General features: G+C 38.3%; 1 protein-coding gene across 1 annotated transcript; it reads left to right on the top strand.

Moving 5' to 3' along the window:
• Positions 1-3,793: 3,793 nt before the first annotated feature.
• On the top strand, positions 3,794-16,781 carry LOC107845758 (probable bifunctional methylthioribulose-1-phosphate dehydratase/enolase-phosphatase E1 1). The gene is made up of 8 exons (XM_016690238.2): positions 3,794-3,948; positions 4,954-5,136; positions 5,478-5,633; positions 5,781-5,930; positions 6,007-6,108; positions 7,121-7,230; positions 7,306-7,424; positions 16,478-16,781. Exons 1-8 carry the CDS (start codon positions 3,847-3,849, stop codon positions 16,567-16,569), a joined length of 1,014 nt encoding a protein of 337 aa, XP_016545724.2. The 5' UTR covers positions 3,794-3,846; the 3' UTR covers positions 16,570-16,781.
• Positions 16,782-17,600: the final 819 nt, after the last annotated feature.

Raw genomic sequence — 17,600 nt, 5'->3', positions numbered from 1 at the left:
AAAAATAAAAAAATACAAGGCATGTTACATCACGTTTTTACCCCCAAAAAGTCCAATTTGACACATGCCAACAACATTCCTTTTAACGTATTATATACTTTTTGTTAAATTATATAGTACTAATAATATATTCACATTGATGTGATGTTATTTGATAAATATTATTATCATGGCCAATTTTTATATTTAGTGAGACGAATATTCATGAATTAAATTTTTTATGTACCTTTAGACTTTGATGGTCCATTATTCCACACCATATTTCATTTAAATTATATATTTTTGAGTGTTAACTAATAATTACATCATATTACACCCTGAACTCTAATATATAAAAAAAACGTATAAAGAATTTTTCACAAATATTTTTTTTTAACATAAAATATGTGGAGCCTATCTTTAGTATTTTTATCTATTGAAACTTGTTCTTGATTAGAAGTATTTTTGTTTAAATTTATTTGTTTGGACTTTTTAAAGTCTTGTTAAAATATTTTAAATTATCGTCACGGGCGCAATTATGAATTTTCAGCAAAAAAAATTATTCTGACGCACTTATTTCCTGAAATTTGTAGGCTAACACACACATAAAAATTGAATAATTCACAATTTTTTTTTTTTGAGTTTCAAATTTGAACTATTAGGGGAGCGAGTTTCCAATCGAACTATCATCAATTATTTATCAAAACTCATATCAATTCTTCACTCGTCTTAATTGAATAATGGTGATACCGACAGGAAAAGTGAACAATATATAAATAGTTGCGTTTTACTAAATAGTCCATGATAGTTCAAACTCATACGTCTAATAATTTAAATATAAAACTCAAAAACATGAAATACTTTAAATATCCTTCTTACCCTTTAATCAAATTTAATAAATTCTTATTAAGGGGTTTAAAATGTAAAAAAATAAATACATGAACTAGCTGATGAAGATTCAAAATCTACTATATATATATATATATAAATAATTTCAACCATATAAAAAATAAAATAAAGAACCAAAGTCTAAGATAACATTTGCTAACATAAAATTGTGTCAAGTCAATTATTTCACGTAACCTTATTTAAATTAGCAACGTGTTAAAAGTTGATATGTATTATTCTTGTGGGGTATTAATTGCCTTATATATATATATATATATATATATATTCTTTTTTTTTTTTTTTGGGTACAAATTGATTGTTGTTGATAATATATGAGGTAATAGTTTTTTGTTTTATTGTAGTTATTGTTATTTTTTTCAGCATATTTTGTTCTTTTAAAAAAAAAAAAATTATTGCTACTTTGATAGTTTATACCTAAGGTATATCGAAAACAATTCTTCTATTTTGTATGATATGAGTAAGGTTTGTGCTACACTCCATTTTATATATATATACTCCGATCTAATTGTAAATTATACTGAATATATTATCATTCTAGCTCCGTCCCAATAGATGACAATTCCATAATCGACTCTTGTTGCTAAGTCGTTGAGGCTTGATTGGTACGATGTTTTAAAAGAGCTTTTATTTTGAGTGAAAAGTCATTCTGTCTTTTTGGATGTTTGCTCAAGACATAATTAATAAGATTAGTTTTGTAAAATAAATCTTTAATAAATATTAATTCTCTTCGTCCAATTTTATTTGTTTATGTTTGATTTAACATACCTATCAAGAAACAATAAATAAAATTTATTTTTACTATACCACCATTTGAATATAATAAATTTAACGCTTTGAAAAATGCATTGGTTAATGACTAGTTAATAACAAGGGCCATTTAGTCGAGAAACTAGTTATCCTGGAATTAACTGTTTCAAGATTAGTTATCCATCTTCAAAAAAGGGACAAAAATAACTCTATAGTTGCGGGATAACTAATTTCGAGATAGTTCCCCCATTAATTTTATCTCAATTAAATATGAAATAAATTCATCTTAAAATTAATTTTAAAATTTATATTTCTTATCCCTAGTGTCAAACGAACCCCTAATGTAGTGAGTCATGCTACATTTAGGCAATTTTCAATATTGAAATAATTTAAATACGTAGTCTTTGTTCTAAACAAGATTGAAAATATATAGAAACTTCCATCTAAACAATACAAAGATTATATTATTCATGATTAAGATTGTTTATTATATGTATTTGATAGATGTCCTAACTCGGGGTCTATCGAAAATAGTCTCCCTACTTTATCTGAGGTAGTGGTATGGTCTGCATACACTTTACCTTTCCCAGACCCCACACACTGGGTATGTTGTTGTTGTATTTGATAAATGTCGAACTTTTGACTAGTCCGAGTGTTTATTTTTTAAATTTTTTATCACCCTAGTGAAAATTCTGAACTCTGTTATTAATTTTGTGAAATTCATCTACTACATCGAGGATATCTTATTAGTAATTTTACAAATAATACCACCAGTTTATAGGAAACTAAACTACGCAAATAACGTAAATCTCGACAGTTTGGGATTTAATTAAAATTTTGACATTTTGTAATTTTGCATAATTACTAAAAATCTCAATTTTGAATCTTTCGAGATACATAATTAGCTATCGATACATCCATTGACGATACATTTTTTCCTTTGTAAAAATACATAATTATCTCTCGATACACCTTTTTCGATTTTTGATCTATCGAGATACATAATACATCCAATAAAGATATACTTTTTTTTGATTTTAGGTGCGTCGAGATACATAATTAGCTCCAATACAGCCGCCAAAGATGCATAATTAATTGAGATTTTTGTAGTTACTTGTAAGGGTAGAGATTTGTGTATATGATAAGTTAAGGGGTATGTTTATGTTAATTTTTAAGAAAATATCCAATTACCCCCCGAACAATAGCCAAAAAGGGTATGACATACCTCAACTTAAAAGCGGATCCTATTACCCCTGAACTAATTAAAAGTGTAATTTTGATATTCTTAGTGCCTACGTGGACACTTCAGTGTGTTGTACCACGTAGGCACTAAGAGTGTCAAAACTACACTTTTAATTAGTTAAAGGGTAACCTTTTTGGGTATAGTTCAGACGGGTAATTGAGTATTTTCTCTAAATTTTTCATTAAACTAGTGGAGTATTTTGGGCCAACTCTGGGCTTTCTTTTGCTGGACAGTAGTTTTGGAACTACTTATTAAGTTCGATCTTGAATTTTTGTCCTCCAAAATGTCTGGTCTTAAATATTGGTTCCGGTTAAATAAGTTATAACGTTTGTCTATAAACTGAACAAGTGTGATGTAGTGAAATGTCCTGAACGTCTGCTTTACGGTCAAGCGTAAAGTAGAACTTTCGATCAGTTCGGCAAGTTCATTGCATTAAAATGTCTTGAACGTCTGTCTTATAAGTAGTAGAATTTATGTGCTATGAACAAACATACCTAAATTCTAACTAGTATGTTTTTATTTAGATATAAGCATCCAGTACCCTTCCGAACTATGACCAAAGCTGCTACGACACACTTCAATTTCACAGGGTCCTATTATTTCCCTGAACTCAATTTTAGCGTATTTTTTGTCGCCCTTTGGTGCTGACGTGACACCTTTATTACATAAAATGGGACCCATGTCAAAAGTGTCACGTCAGCTAAAAAGGTTGACAAAAGGTGCCACGTCAGCTAAAAAGTATGACAATAATATGCTAAAATATGATTCCCGTGAAGTTGGAGAGTGTCTTAGCAAATTTGGTCATAGTTTAGGGGTACTAATTTATAAGCAGAACTTTTGATTAATTGTGCATGTTTACTAAGATTTTTGAAGGTCCATCTTATTGGTCAAATATTATATATATATTTATATATAAAGATAAAACAGGCCAAAGGATAAATCAAATTCTCAACCATAAACTTATTGGTATGTTGTGTTCAAATGGATTTGTATTATCTGTCCCATTGGCCAAAACTTATCTACATAATAAGTCTCCCAAGTTTGCTAATTGTGCTCCTTTGTTATTAAAGGTAAAAAGAATTGGTTATTACTGTTATGATTAGTATTGTAGTTTGGTCGGACTCTTTAAAAATGTTGTCGCACGCGTGTTAGAGCCTCAACAAATGTACATTTATGTTTTTTCTGTGTTCTACTTTAGCTAGTGCCAGTTTCATTATTGGTCTAAACATTGGTCATTGCTGTCATGATTCTTGTTGTGGTCTGATCAGACTCTTCAAAAATGTTGTTGAGCTCGTGTTAGAACCTCGGAAAATGTACTACTTTTGGAGGATTCGACACACGCCTAATGACATTTTTGAAGAGTCCGAGCAACATAGGTTGTGGTTACCCAATTAGTTATGCTAAATTGAGCTAAAGATAGATTCTTGTTGTGGTCTGCTCGAACTGTTCAAAAACGTTGCAGTACCCAAGTTAGATCCTCGAAAAATGCACTTTTGGAGGGTCTGACATGCAATCCAATGACATTTTTGAAGGGTTCGAGCAACGTAGATTGAGCTAAACATAGATTCTTGTGAATGTTTCATACTAAATTTCTATTTTTGTGTGTTATACTTTAGCTAGTGCTAGTTCAATTTGCAAGAATTAGATTTATTAGACACTAAAACTGATAGTGACTGATAGCTTTGGCATATTTTTCTACGACCTCATCTCGTTTTTTGTGAGAGGTTAGCTATGGATGTATTCAGGAGAGGTAGAGAGGTCGAACGAGTTAAGTATTGGGGAGAGGTGATTAGACAGGACATGGTGCAGTTGCAGCTTATCGAGGGTATGACGGTGTGGAGGATATGAATTAGGATAGAAAGTTAGTAGATACGAGCGCATTGTCTTGATGCCCTTACTAGGTAGGAGTGTGTCCATACTGCGATTGTAGTTTCTTGTTCTTTGATTTTTGTTGCTATCTGTTGTTTTTGTTAATATCTATTCTCTATTGTACTTCCATTACGTCTTTTTCTTGGCTGTTTTTGTCTTGAACCAAGGGTCTATCAAAATAACACTCTCTACCTCCTATCGTCCAGGCTGAGTGTTACCATTACCTATTTGATGCTGTGATTAAACTTAATCAGTTGGGACTGGACTCGACTACACGAACTCATGGTCCCATTCGTAACTCCGATGGTGCTTTAAGCAGCATTCGAAATGTCAAGCTGTCCGCGAAAGCAAGAGCTCTTGCTTCAAATGGTGACATTGAGCCATTAAGGGTAAGCATTTGAAATTTACGATTTTGAGTTAGCCTCATATGCATCTAACTAAGTGCTTTTGGTATCTGTTATCGTCTGTTGTTTACTATGTTTAGGTGTTCGCACCTTGTTGTTGATGTTACGGTTCCTTGCATATATTGCACCGAATCGCTTTCCTATTAGTTGTCATTGTTTTTCTTCACTACCGTTTTTCCTTTCCGTTGATACTTTCATTTGATTAACTTGAGCCGAGAGTCTTTCGGAGACAGCCTCTCTACCTTCAAGAGGTAGAGGTAAGGTATGCGTACACTCTACCCTCTTTAGACACCACTTTGTGTCGCATGACTGCTCGTTTGGTGCAGCGGTGCATCGTTTTGGATATTGAAGGAACCACAACGCCCATATCATTTGTTACGGATGTTCTTTTTCCTTATGCTCGTGATAACGTGGGGAGACATTTGGATGCAACTTATGATTCAGCAGAAACACAGGACGATATTAAGCTACTACGAGCTCAAGTAAGCCAACTCTCTGAGAAAATTGTTCTGACATGAGATTTCGTTATATGTTTATCTCGAGCTGAGCTCTAGCAACCTCTTCTATATGTTGATCTCGAGCTGAGCTCTATCCACTTGAATTTCGCCCCCGTTACACTTTTCTTTCAGGTACAAGAAGACTTGGAAAATGGTGTTGCTGGTGCCGTGCGTATCCCCTCTAGTGATGCTGGCAAGGAGGAGGTAATCGCAGCTTTGGTAACAAATGTCGAGGCAATGATTAAAGCTGACCGAAAAATTACTGCCTTAAAGGCGTTACAGGTGAGCGTATCAGTTGTGAAAAGTTTCAACACACGTTCGTTACAAGTTGTGATTGTCTTCACATTCTGTTACGCAGGGACATATATGGCAAACGGGGTTTAAAAAGAACGAGTTAGAGGGAGTTGTTTATAATGATGTGCCCGAAGCGCTTGAGAGATGGGCTGCTTTAGGCGTCAAGGTTCCTCTCGTTTTCCCATTGTTTCCACATTTGTGCATCTCTCTCTTTTACTGAGCTGTAGTTTCGTAAAGTTGTAGTTACAAATGAAGACGTAATGTTGGATTACGATCAAAGGAATTTCTCTATCATTAGTGGCTTTCGCCTAAATCTCATGGAAGGAAGTTGTCTCAAAAGACCTACAAATTTTTGGAATCAATGTCGATTTAGCTATAGATAAGGCTCAATGGAAGAAAAAGATCCGTATAGGTTATATTTACTTGTTGAGAGTAAGTTCTAGACTTGTTGGAGAACGTCTAATGTAAGGCTGCGTACAATACATCCTTGTGGTGGGGCCCTTCCCCGGACACCGCTCATAGCGGTAGCTTTAGTGCACCGGGCTGCTCCGGTGTCCGGACCAGCTTGCGCGCACCTTGACTAATTCCACAGGATACCTGTCACCTCCCACTAGCAACAGGTATCAGGTAACTCTGTCGACTAATTCCACGGGATACCTACCACCTACCACTACCAATATTATCAGGTAACTTTGTCGACTAATTCCACGGGATACCTACCACCTAACACCAGCAACAGGTATCAGGTAACTCTGTCCACCAAGGCTAGACCAGATGGAAAGAAATCGTGTTTGTCTCTATTGAGAATTGAACTCGAGACCCCATGGTGCTCAACCCTACTTCATTGAACCACTAGGCCACATCCTTGGGTGCAACGTCAAATATTATTTTTTTTATTATCAGTACTATAGATGCATATAAATTTATCTTTTACTTTTTTGGGTATGATTATGATGATATTAGTTGAGCTTAAATGAAGAAGTGGGGATTCATATAGTCGATCCAACTTGTTCGCGACTGAGGCGTAGTAATAGTTGTTGTTGTATTAACAGCTTCCGCTTGCTGCGTTAAGTGCATTTGCATTTTTCTTCTTCATTATCCTGAAAATGTGTTACGAAGTCTGTAATCTTGTATATCGCCAGCTGCTGGCGAAACTGACTAGCTGTTTTGTCCCTAAGGTGTACATATACTCAAGCGGCAGCAGATTGGCGCAAAGGCTTTTGTTTGGTTACACAAACTATGGTGACCTGAGAAAATATCTCTGCGGATTTTTTGATACGACAGTAGGGTAAATTTCTACATTTCATCGGTATCTGGATTTCTCGTCATGTTCAGTAAATTCAATTACTTCTACTTGTTGTAGGAATAAGAAAGAAACAAAAAGTTACCATGAAATTACAGCATCATTGGGGGTAGATCATCCATCGGAGATTTTGTTCGTGACTGATGTCTATCAAGAAGCTATAGCTGCAAAGACAGCGGGTAAAATTCTCATTGTTTTACATCGAAAACTATGTTTTTTGGTTGTTATACTGTTATCTGTCCTGAGCCGGGAGTCTATCGGAAATAGCCTCTCTATTTCATCAGAGGTAGTGGTATGGACCGCGTACACTTTACCCTCCCCAGACCCCACTTTGTGAGAATACACTGGGTATGTTGTTGTCGTTGTTATGTTGAAACTACTCCGAATCTGAGCTTCAACGTCTTATCCTTCCTACCGTTAAAACAAATAGTAGCAACAACTTTATTCTATGTTATACAAGTGCTAAACCAAAATATTCTGATGATTGAAGATGTGCTTGCTGTCATTTTTCTTTTGGTTTCCCATCCGGTGTCGAGGCTTGACTGATCTGAATTCGTGCCAGGAAGTATCGCTTTGGGAATAAGTGCTACCTACCAAAGATAGATTTCATTCCCCAGGATCGAACCCGAGACCTCTTGTTAAAGATCTGAATTCGTGCCAGGCAGTCCCGCTTTGGGGACTGTTTACCTTTGATGCCTCACCCGTGTCAGATTCTCTAAGAATATACTAGTTTTGGCGAATCCGACATGCACCCATTGATATTTTTGAAGAGTCCGAGCAACATAGGTGGTGAAGGATGACGGTGGTTGGCGATATATGGTGTTTGGATCGACTTACTTTTGGATTTTAAGATCTTTTTCTACCTCTTGTGGTGTATGAGAAAGATAAAAAGCGTTTTGGTGGCCGATGGCGGTTAGCAGTGGAAGTGGATGAGTAGTGGTAAACTGCTAATGTTTTCAGATAATCGACATCTTAATCGGTCCATCTATTCAGATCCATTAAATGGTTGACGAACAAAAAACAACGCAATGCTCCCTCACGCTTGGCCTCTGAGGTCGAAAATGCCACTGTAGCTTGCATCTTATAACTCCATATGATCACTTATGAACGTGGAGCGAAATCATTTGTCGAAACACTATGTCTATCGTCCAAGAAACTTGCCCGATCACTGTCTGTGTACTCGCAGAATCTTAAATTAGCAATCTCTTGAGTACCAAATGCCATCACTGTCTGCAAGTCAAACCGTTGCAAATGAAGTCACCGGAGAAGACATTTCTTTCAGATCAACACCATATTGTTGTGCATAACCTTTTGCTACAAGACGAGCTTTGTGTCTCAGTTATTGTATTTTTATTTTTGGTAGAGTTACCATCTCCCATGACTTTCGTTCGTTGTAGGTTGTTGTCTCAGTTCAATCCCATATTGATACAACAAATGCAGCTGACGCGCCATAACCTCGGATTTTGGTGCAAGTGATGCATCCTCTTTTGGGATATGGTATAAATGTAGAGAATGAAGATGAAGTTGTATTGATTTCATTGATATGTATGTGTATATATACAAGAGAATACAAAACAAATAAGGAAAGAATCAACTAATAAAGAATTGTGATATTTTCCTAAGTAGAAACTAAATCACTAAACTGATCTTCTAAATCACTAAACTGATCTTCCATATCTCAGTTATCAATCAGGAGTACATTCTCCATTATGCCCCCCTCAAGTTAGGTGTGACGAGACAACACCTAACTTGGGTAGCATCCGCTGGAAGGCTAGCTTAGACAATGGTTTGGTGAGTGGATCTGCAACTTGATCAGTAGAGTGGATGTGTATGTGTGATACTCGAACTAGGCCATTGCGAACTTGATTGCGAACAAAGTGAAGATCGACCTCGAGGTGCTTCATTTTTGTATGATGTACCAAGTTTTCAGCAATGTATATGACCCCAAGATTATCACAAAGTACAGTAGGTGCAACAGAGAGTGGCACATGAAGATCCCTGAGCAAGTGAGTGATCCAGTTTGTTTCATACAAGGCAGAGGCAACTGCCCTATACTCAGCCTCAGTAGAGGATCAGGAGACAGTAGGTTGCTTTCGAGAACACCAGGAAATAGGAGTCGTACCTAGAAAAACAATGTAGCCAGAGATTGAGCGGCGATCATTAATATCACCCGCCCAATCAACGTCAGCATAGGCATAAAGATCAGTGGACTGATGTGGAGAAATATGAATACCATTCTGGGATGTTTCTTTGAGGTACCGAAGGATGCGTTTAACAGCCTTCCAGTGAACCACAGAAAGAGAGTTGTTGAACTGAGTAAGCTTGTTTACCGAATATGTGATATCCGGTCTAGTAAAGGAAAGGTACTGGAGTTTACCAAGTACACTTCTATACTCTTTGCCATCAGTTTTAGGGGCTCCATCATCTACCAGTAGTGCCTCAGATGTACTCATTGGAGACTGAATGCCTTTGCAGTCCTGCATTTGAGTGTCATGCAACACCTCTTGAATATACTTAGATTGGCTAAGAAACAAACCATTGGCATCCCTGTGTACCTCAATGCCCAAGAAATAGTGCAGTAAGCCAAGATACTTAAGAGAAAATCGTTTGGAAAGAGAAGAAATGACTTCTTGAAGGAGTGTTTCATTGCTGCCCGTGAGTATGATGTCGTCCACATATATTAGTATATACATAGTTACTCCCAAGTTATGTAGAACAAACAATAAATTATCAGATTCAGACATACGAAATCCCATTCGGATCAGAGAATCAGTGAGTGCATCATACCAGGCTTTAGGAGCTTGTCGCAGCCCGTAGATAGCCTTTTTGAGATGACAAACATAGTCTGGATGTGCTGAACTTTCATACCCGGGTGGTTGGGTCATATAGACATCTTCCTGAAGCTTCCCTTGAAGAAAAGCATTGTTGACATCTATTTGATGTAAGGGACAACTTTTTTGTACAACGATGGTGAGGACGGTCCGAATTGTGGTTGGTTTAACCACTGGACTGTACGTTTTATGAAAATCAACCCCAGGTATTTGAGTGAACCCTTTTGCAACCAAACGCGCTTTGTACCTATCAATGGAGCCATCAGGCTTTGTTTTGATTGGGAACAACCATTTGCAGGGAACAACATTTCTGGTGTGGTCCGGTGAAACCAACTCCCAAGTTTGGTTTTTTATTAGTGCATCATACTCAGCCTGCATAGCATCTCTCCAATATGATAATTTTTGTGCTTGTTTGTGGGTTACAGGTAAAATGGTGAGTACAGACTGGGTTATTTGGGCAGTGTAGTCAACAATTTTTCGTCGCTTGACAATGTTATTTTGTGACCTTGTTACTACACGATTTTGCTCTATTTGTGGAACTTGAACTATGGGTTCAGTGGGTGGAGGCAAGTCAAGAGAGCAACTGCTCGCACCTCTGTTAGCATGGAGGGATCATGATGGCTTTGGGCGACGCTGATAGACATGTGTAACTGGTGGTCGGCGATGTAGAGAGCGAGGATGCACAGAGAGGGTAGGGGGTTGTCTTTGAAATGTGAAGTGGGATGGTTGGGTATCAATAATAGGGGATAGGGAAGTAGTTTGAGGATTACCTGATTCCGAAGTGGTGAAATGATCTGACTCTGGGTTATTTCCCTGCGCAGTGCGAACTGAGCAGGTATTTTGGCATGCACCTGGCCTGAACGGAATAGTGGGAGAAAGCGAGGTGAGATCTAGAGTAATAGTGGTAGAACTAATTTCCACATCTGGATTTTGATGTTGTAAGGTGTTTTCCCAATTTAAATATGAAAAGTTTTGTTTCAAGTGAGAAAAAATATTTTCAAATGGGAAAATTTCTTCTAAAAATTTTACATCCCGTGAGAGAAAAATTTAGAACAGGTGGGATCGAAACTCTGATGGCAATGATGAGTGACGGAGAAACCGAGATAAACACAAGGTGTGGAATATGGTTCTAATTTATTTTGGGTGTACGGTCGTAACCATGGGTAGCATAGACATCCAAATGTACGGAGAGAGTCATAAGCAGGTGTTTTGTTGAAAAGAACTTCAAATGGGGACTTGTTATCAAGAGTGGCAGTGGGCAGGCGATTAATGAGAAAGGTAGCCTGATGGCAGGCAAATGTCCAAAAATTGGAGGGCAGACTTGCTTGATGAAGCAACGTTTTGACAGTCTCAATAAGGTGTCGATGACGTCTTTCAGCCAAGGCAACCCTTTGAGGAGTATGGGGGGAGAAACAAGGTGTTGTATGCCATTAGAATTAAGGTATGGTTACATGACTTTATATTCTTCGCCTCCATTAGTGTAAAGTGTGAGGATTTTGTGACCAAAATATTTTTCAAGCACAGGATGTAAGCTTTGAAAGTGTTTTTGCACTTCATGTTTGTTTTTCATTGTGTACAACCAAATGTATTTGGTGTACTGATCAACAAATAGACAATAGTAGCGCTTTTTATCAATAGAGAGAACAGGGGATAGACCCCATAAATCATTGTAAATTATTTCTAATGGATGTTTGCTAGACAAAGTGTTTAAATAAAAGGGAAATCTATGAGCTTTACTGCAGCAACAAGAATTACAATAAGTAAACTTGTCTTTTGAAAAATATGAAAGACGGGAACTGTTTAAAATGGAAAGCAAAACTCGAGAGTGGGGATGGCCCAATCTTCGATGCCATAGATTTAAGGAAGGTCCAGCAATAGCAATGTTGATGTTTGGTCGAGTCATGGACGGCCATTCATAGAGACCTGCTTTATTCGGGCCACGCAGAAGAGGTGCTCCAGTAGTCAGATCCTTCACAAGAAAAGTAAAAGGAAAAAATTCTATGGAGGTTAGATTTTCTTTGCAAAATTGATGAACTGAAATGAGTTTGCGTTTGATAGCTGGAGCACACAAAATACTAGAGAGTTTGAAGGCAGTATTTGATGCAGTTAAGTGAGTATTTCCAGTTTGAGTAATTGGAATCACATTACCATTGCCCATTGTCACTGCGCCCAGACCTTTGAATTCTTGAACATTGTGGAGTGAGTTGGTATCCGAGGTGATGTGGTGAGAAGCACCTGAATCAAGAATCCAAGGGTCACTCAGTGTTGAGTGCGCAGCAAAATTTACTTTTGCTTCAAAGTGGTTATGGGACCGAGAGCGGAAAACATTTGTTGTATGCCCAAATTTGTCACAAAGTTGATAACGCACTCGTGATGAATGGTGTGGGAAGTTACGCCACTGAGAATTATCCATTGGATTGCGCCACTGGGAATTATCCGTTGGATATTGAGAATGAGTGCTTTGATTAGGCTACTTGTATTGGAGACACCAGTTATTGTTGTTGGATGGGTGTCTATTGTTGCGTGGGGCTGATGGAGCTGATGGAGGATTTGGCACTCGTTGAGCAACAGCTGCTGCGATCTGGGTAGAAGTCTTCTTGCGGTCCTCATGTTTGAGGAAAAGTTCATGATCAAGAAGCTTGTCAAAAAGTTCTTCATAGCTAATAGGAGAGTCCCTTGCCCGTATGGCTGCAGAGATCTCGCGGAATTCTGACCTGAGTCCACTCAGTATTTTCACCACTAGTTCTTCATTATTGACGGGTGAACCTGCTGTGGCGAGTTCATCAGAGAGAGAGAATCTCTCGCATATATTCAGCAATGGATTTGTTGTCCTTACTAACTCGATTAAGATGGTGACGAAGGCTGAAGATGCGGGTTTGCGATTTGCTTGGAAAGGAAGTGTGAAGTTGATCCCACGCGGCTTTGGAGTTGACAGCAGAAGCTACTGTGGGTGCGATTGTGGCATCTACAGAGGCCATGAGAGCATTTTGGATCAATTTATCCTGACGAAACCAATCCTTGTACTCAGGGTTGGTTGTCTCAAGGCTGTTAGTTGTGATTGTTTAAGCAGGGGACAGCATGGTGCCATCAAGATGACCATAGAGGTCATGGCCATGAAGCAACATGGCAATCTGGGCTTTCCAGATGGTGAAATTAGTGTTGCCAGTCAGTTTAATGGGCAGCTGGGATGATGGATTGAACTGAATCAAGTGTTTGAGGATAGGGGCTGCGTCGGCATTAATGACGGGGGTAGAAGAGGCCATCGCTGCAAAGAGAAGAAGAAAAAAATGGATCTTGGACTCTGTTAAGAGTATTTTGGCTTTGATACCATATAAATGTAGAGAATGAAGATGAAGTTGTATTGATTTCATTGATATGTATGTGTATATATACAAGAGAATACAAAACAAATAAGGAAAGAATCAACTAATAAAGAATTGTGATCTTTTCCTAAGTAGAAACTAAATCACTAAACTGATCTTCCATATCTCAGTTATCAATCAGGAGTACATTCTCCATTATATTTTGTGTTGGACTCCCTATAATTTGTCGAGTAATCAAGCGATACCACTTATCTGTCTTGAGCCGGAGGTCTATAGGAAACAGCCTCTCCGCTTCATCTGAGGTAGTAGTATGGACTGCGTACACTTTACCATCCCCAGACCCCACTTTGTGGGAATACACTGGGTATGTTGTTGTTTGAATCAAACGATACCACTTAAGACAATTGTCATCATATGGAAAGGGTTCTTTCGCTAACGAGTCTTCATAATTATGGTTTGCGCGATCATTCCAGACAAGTACGTGACTCTCATGCTGTCTAGTACAGTCAGTATTTCGATTGACATGATGGTCGTGCATGTAATGCTTGTAAAAATTGCAGGGAACATGGATGTCACACATTTTGAATTGTTTGAGGACCCTATCGGGCTGATTCATATCTACGACATCACAACATACCAAAATATCGCGATCGAGAATAATCTGCAAGATTTTCATCACATCTGGAGTAATGGCTTCCAAACAAACTGTTCGTCTACAAGATTATCTAACTGATCTTGGAAAAACGGTAACACATATTGAACTGTATGTGTCCAGCGAAGATGGACGTTCCATCTACACATATGGGGATTTGAGAGCTCATTCGAGAAGGTAATAGTGTCATCTTTAGCATGAAGTCGATCACAATGAATCATCTGCATCTCTCTCAAGTCTCATGGCCATACCTGTAGAAGCGGTAGAAAACCAGCTATTCCTCTTAGGCTGGTTAGCGTGACAAAATGCACGAGACAAAACACTTCAAAGCGTTAGTAGGGGCAGTGTTATGTTGACGTATTTGACACAACTCGGTGACATTAGCCAAATTAATGCATTTGACATAACTCAATGACATCAACTGAATTGGCTTGTCCTGTGCATTGTGTAGAGCTACTCAGCCAAAGAAGAATTATGTGGTTTTCTACCGCGTCTATTGGTATGAGCATAGGAGAGATTGAAGATAGTTAATCTTGATCGACTTTAAGCAACAAATGATGTTATTACCTTCTTGAATGAGCTCCGAAAGATCCATACATGTGTAGATGGAACATTCAGCTTAGTTGGACGCATACAATCCAATATGTACTACTGTTTTTTCAGATGAACAGTTTGTTTGGAAGCCATATACTTCAGATGTGATGAAAAATCTTGCAGATTATGGTCGATCAGGAGAATATTTTTTGCGATTGTGGTGCTACTGCTATGTTGGGATGTAGTACGTAAATCTGCATCAGCCCGACAGGCTCCTCAAACAATTTAGAACACGTCAACAAATCCAATATGTTTCCTGCAATTTTTAGGATCAAATGCATGACCGTCGTGGTAGGCAAAACACTTGTGAAGACTCATTAGCAGAAGGATCACTTTCATACGATGACAATTACCTGAAGCGGTACCAATTGATCACTCGACAGACTATGAGAAATCCAACATTTCATATTCCAAAAGACGATGCATCACTTGCGCCAACATCTGAGGTTATGGCGTGTCAACTACATATATTGTGTATCAATGTAGGCTTGAACTTGAGACAACAACCAACAATGGACGAAAGTCATGGGATATGGTAGCTCTACTAAAAATACATAGATAGTTTGTTGCAGATGGAAGCTTCTCGAAGCAACAATGCTCGCCTTGTAGCAAAAGCTGATTCAGGGCGCCGCCCCCCTTCTTAGAATTAGAACCCATTGAGGGGGGCCTCGGCCGGGAGAGCGGCCGAGTGGTCAAAAGAGGGAGACTGTAAATCTGTTGAAGTTTTTCTACGTAGGTTCGAATCCTGCCTCTCCCACTTGTTTGTTGTAGACTTCAGAGAAGAGAAAAGAGGCATTCGTCAGTGTAGGAAGGCCAACCGCAGTCTAAGTTGCTCGAACTCTCCAAAAATGTTGCCGCACCCGTGTCGGATCCTTCAAAAAGACATTATTTTTGGAGGATCCGACACATATCCGTAGACATTTTTGAAGAGTCTGAGCAACTTAGCAACCGCTTATGCACATGGTGTTGATCTTAAAGAAACTTATTCTCCAGTTACGCGATTTGAAACAGTGAGACTTGTTTATCCTTGGTTGCACAATTCACAATGTCCAGTTTATCAATCGGAAACAACCTCTCTACCCCCATTAAGGTTGCGTACATCTTACCCTCTCTAGACTTTCCTCGTGGGATTACGCTGGGTTTGTTGTCGTACTTTGTGTATGCGGCGAGTGTCCTCAGACTGAATCTCACCGCCACCCATTATCAAGAGAATCTCCGCGGGCTTGTTGGCTAATGAAAAAAAACAATCAAGTCCGCACGTGAAGGGGCTTGTTGAGAATATAATAAAGTAAAGAGTAAAGCATCTAGTACGCCTCTGAACTATGACCAAATTTGCTGCGACACACTCTAACTTTACGGGGAGCCCTATTACCGCCTGAACCAATTTTAGCGTATTTTTGTCACTCTATTGTGCTGGCGTGGCACTTTTTGGCAATTTTTTTGGGCTGATATGGCACCTTTGATGTGGGTCCCATTTTAAGTAAAAAAAAATTGTCACGTCAGCACAAAAGGGTGACAAAAATACGCTAAAATTGAGTTAAGGGATAATAGGACCTATGTGACGTTGGAGTGTATCGTAGCAACTTTGGTCATAGTTCGATGGGGTACTGGATGCTTATCTCTAAAGTAAATAAAAGTATGATCTCTGTAACGACTTAAGTTTTTAGATGAGATGATCTCACACTTTAACGTCGAAGTACGAATGATAACTAAGTGTTCATTTGAACTTATTTTTGCTACAAAATTTTATCAGATATTTCATACAATAAATCTTCATTATGTAATATATTTGATTGAATTTTCTAACATCTTTTTTTTTTTTTTTAATTCAGGTTTGGAAGTGATAATATCTGTTAGGCCAGGGAATGGACCTCTTCCAGATAATCATGGATTTAGAACAATCAAGTCATTTTCAGAGATCTAAAGATGAAATATATATTGCTATGAGACATTCTTTACCCCACCCCCCACCCCCACCCCCACCCCACCCCCAAGTGTATAACAACGTACTCAGTGTAATCGCACAAGCGGGATCTGAAAAGGGTGGTGTACGTAGATCTTCCCTCCGTGTGATACTAACCGCGTCCTAAAGGGATCCTTGTCGACATCAATAAACTTAGTTTGAAGAGGCTCGTATATTGATGTGTACGTAGATCTTCCCCTCCGTGCGATACTAACCACATCCTAAAGGAATCATTGTCGATATCAATAAACTTAGTTTGAAGAGGCTCGTATATCGGTGTGTATGTAGATATTCCCTCCCTGCGATACTAACCACGTCCTAAATGGATCGTTGTCAATATCAATAAACTTAGTTTGAAGAGGCTCGTATATATATTGATGCATACGTAGATCTTCCCCTCCGTGCGATACTAACCACATCCTTAAAGGATCCTTGTCGATATCAATAAGCTTAGTTTGAAGAGATTTGTGTATCGGTGGGTACGCAGATATTCCCCCCGTGCGATACTAACCACATTCTAAAAGGATCCTTGTCGATATCAATAAACTTAGTTTGAAGAGGCTCGTATATTGGTGTGTACGTAGATCTTCCCTCCCTGCGATACTAACCACGTCCTAAATGGATCATTGTCGATATCAATAAACTAAGTTTGAAGAGGCTCGTATATATATTGATGTGTACGTAGATCTTCCCCTCCGTGCGATACTAACCATATCCTAAAGGGATCCTTGTCGATATCAATAAACTTAGTTTGAAGAGGCTCGTATATCAGTGTGTACGTAGATCTTCCCTCCCTGGGATAGTAACCACATCCTAAAGGGATCGTTATCGACATCAATAAACTTAGTTTGAAGAGGCTCGTATAAATATTGATGTGTGCGTAGATCTTTCCTTCGTGCGATACTAACCACATCCTAAAAGGATCTTTGTCGTTATCAATAAACCTAGTTTGAAGAGGCTCGTATATCAGCGTGTACGTAGATCTTCCCTCT

Source organism: Capsicum annuum, chromosome 10, assembly GCF_002878395.1.
Source record: "Capsicum annuum cultivar UCD-10X-F1 chromosome 10, UCD10Xv1.1, whole genome shotgun sequence".
NCBI classification, from domain to species: Eukaryota; Viridiplantae; Streptophyta; class Magnoliopsida; order Solanales; family Solanaceae; genus Capsicum; species Capsicum annuum.
Note: the sequence above shows the minus strand (reverse complement) of the source record. Positions and strands in the feature narration are given on the sequence as shown.

Excerpts from the sequence above, each read along its gene's own strand:
- LOC107845758 (XM_016690238.2), top strand. The coding sequence starts at position 3,847 with ATGTTGTGTTCAAATGGATTTGTATTATCTGTCCCATTGGCCAAAACT. Across the intron at positions 5,137-5,477 it reads GTGACATTGAGCCATTAAGG|CGGTGCATCGTTTTGGATAT; the intron begins GTAAGCATTTGA and ends CGTTTGGTGCAG. Across the intron at positions 5,634-5,780 it reads TTAAGCTACTACGAGCTCAA|GTACAAGAAGACTTGGAAAA; the intron begins GTAAGCCAACTC and ends CTTTTCTTTCAG.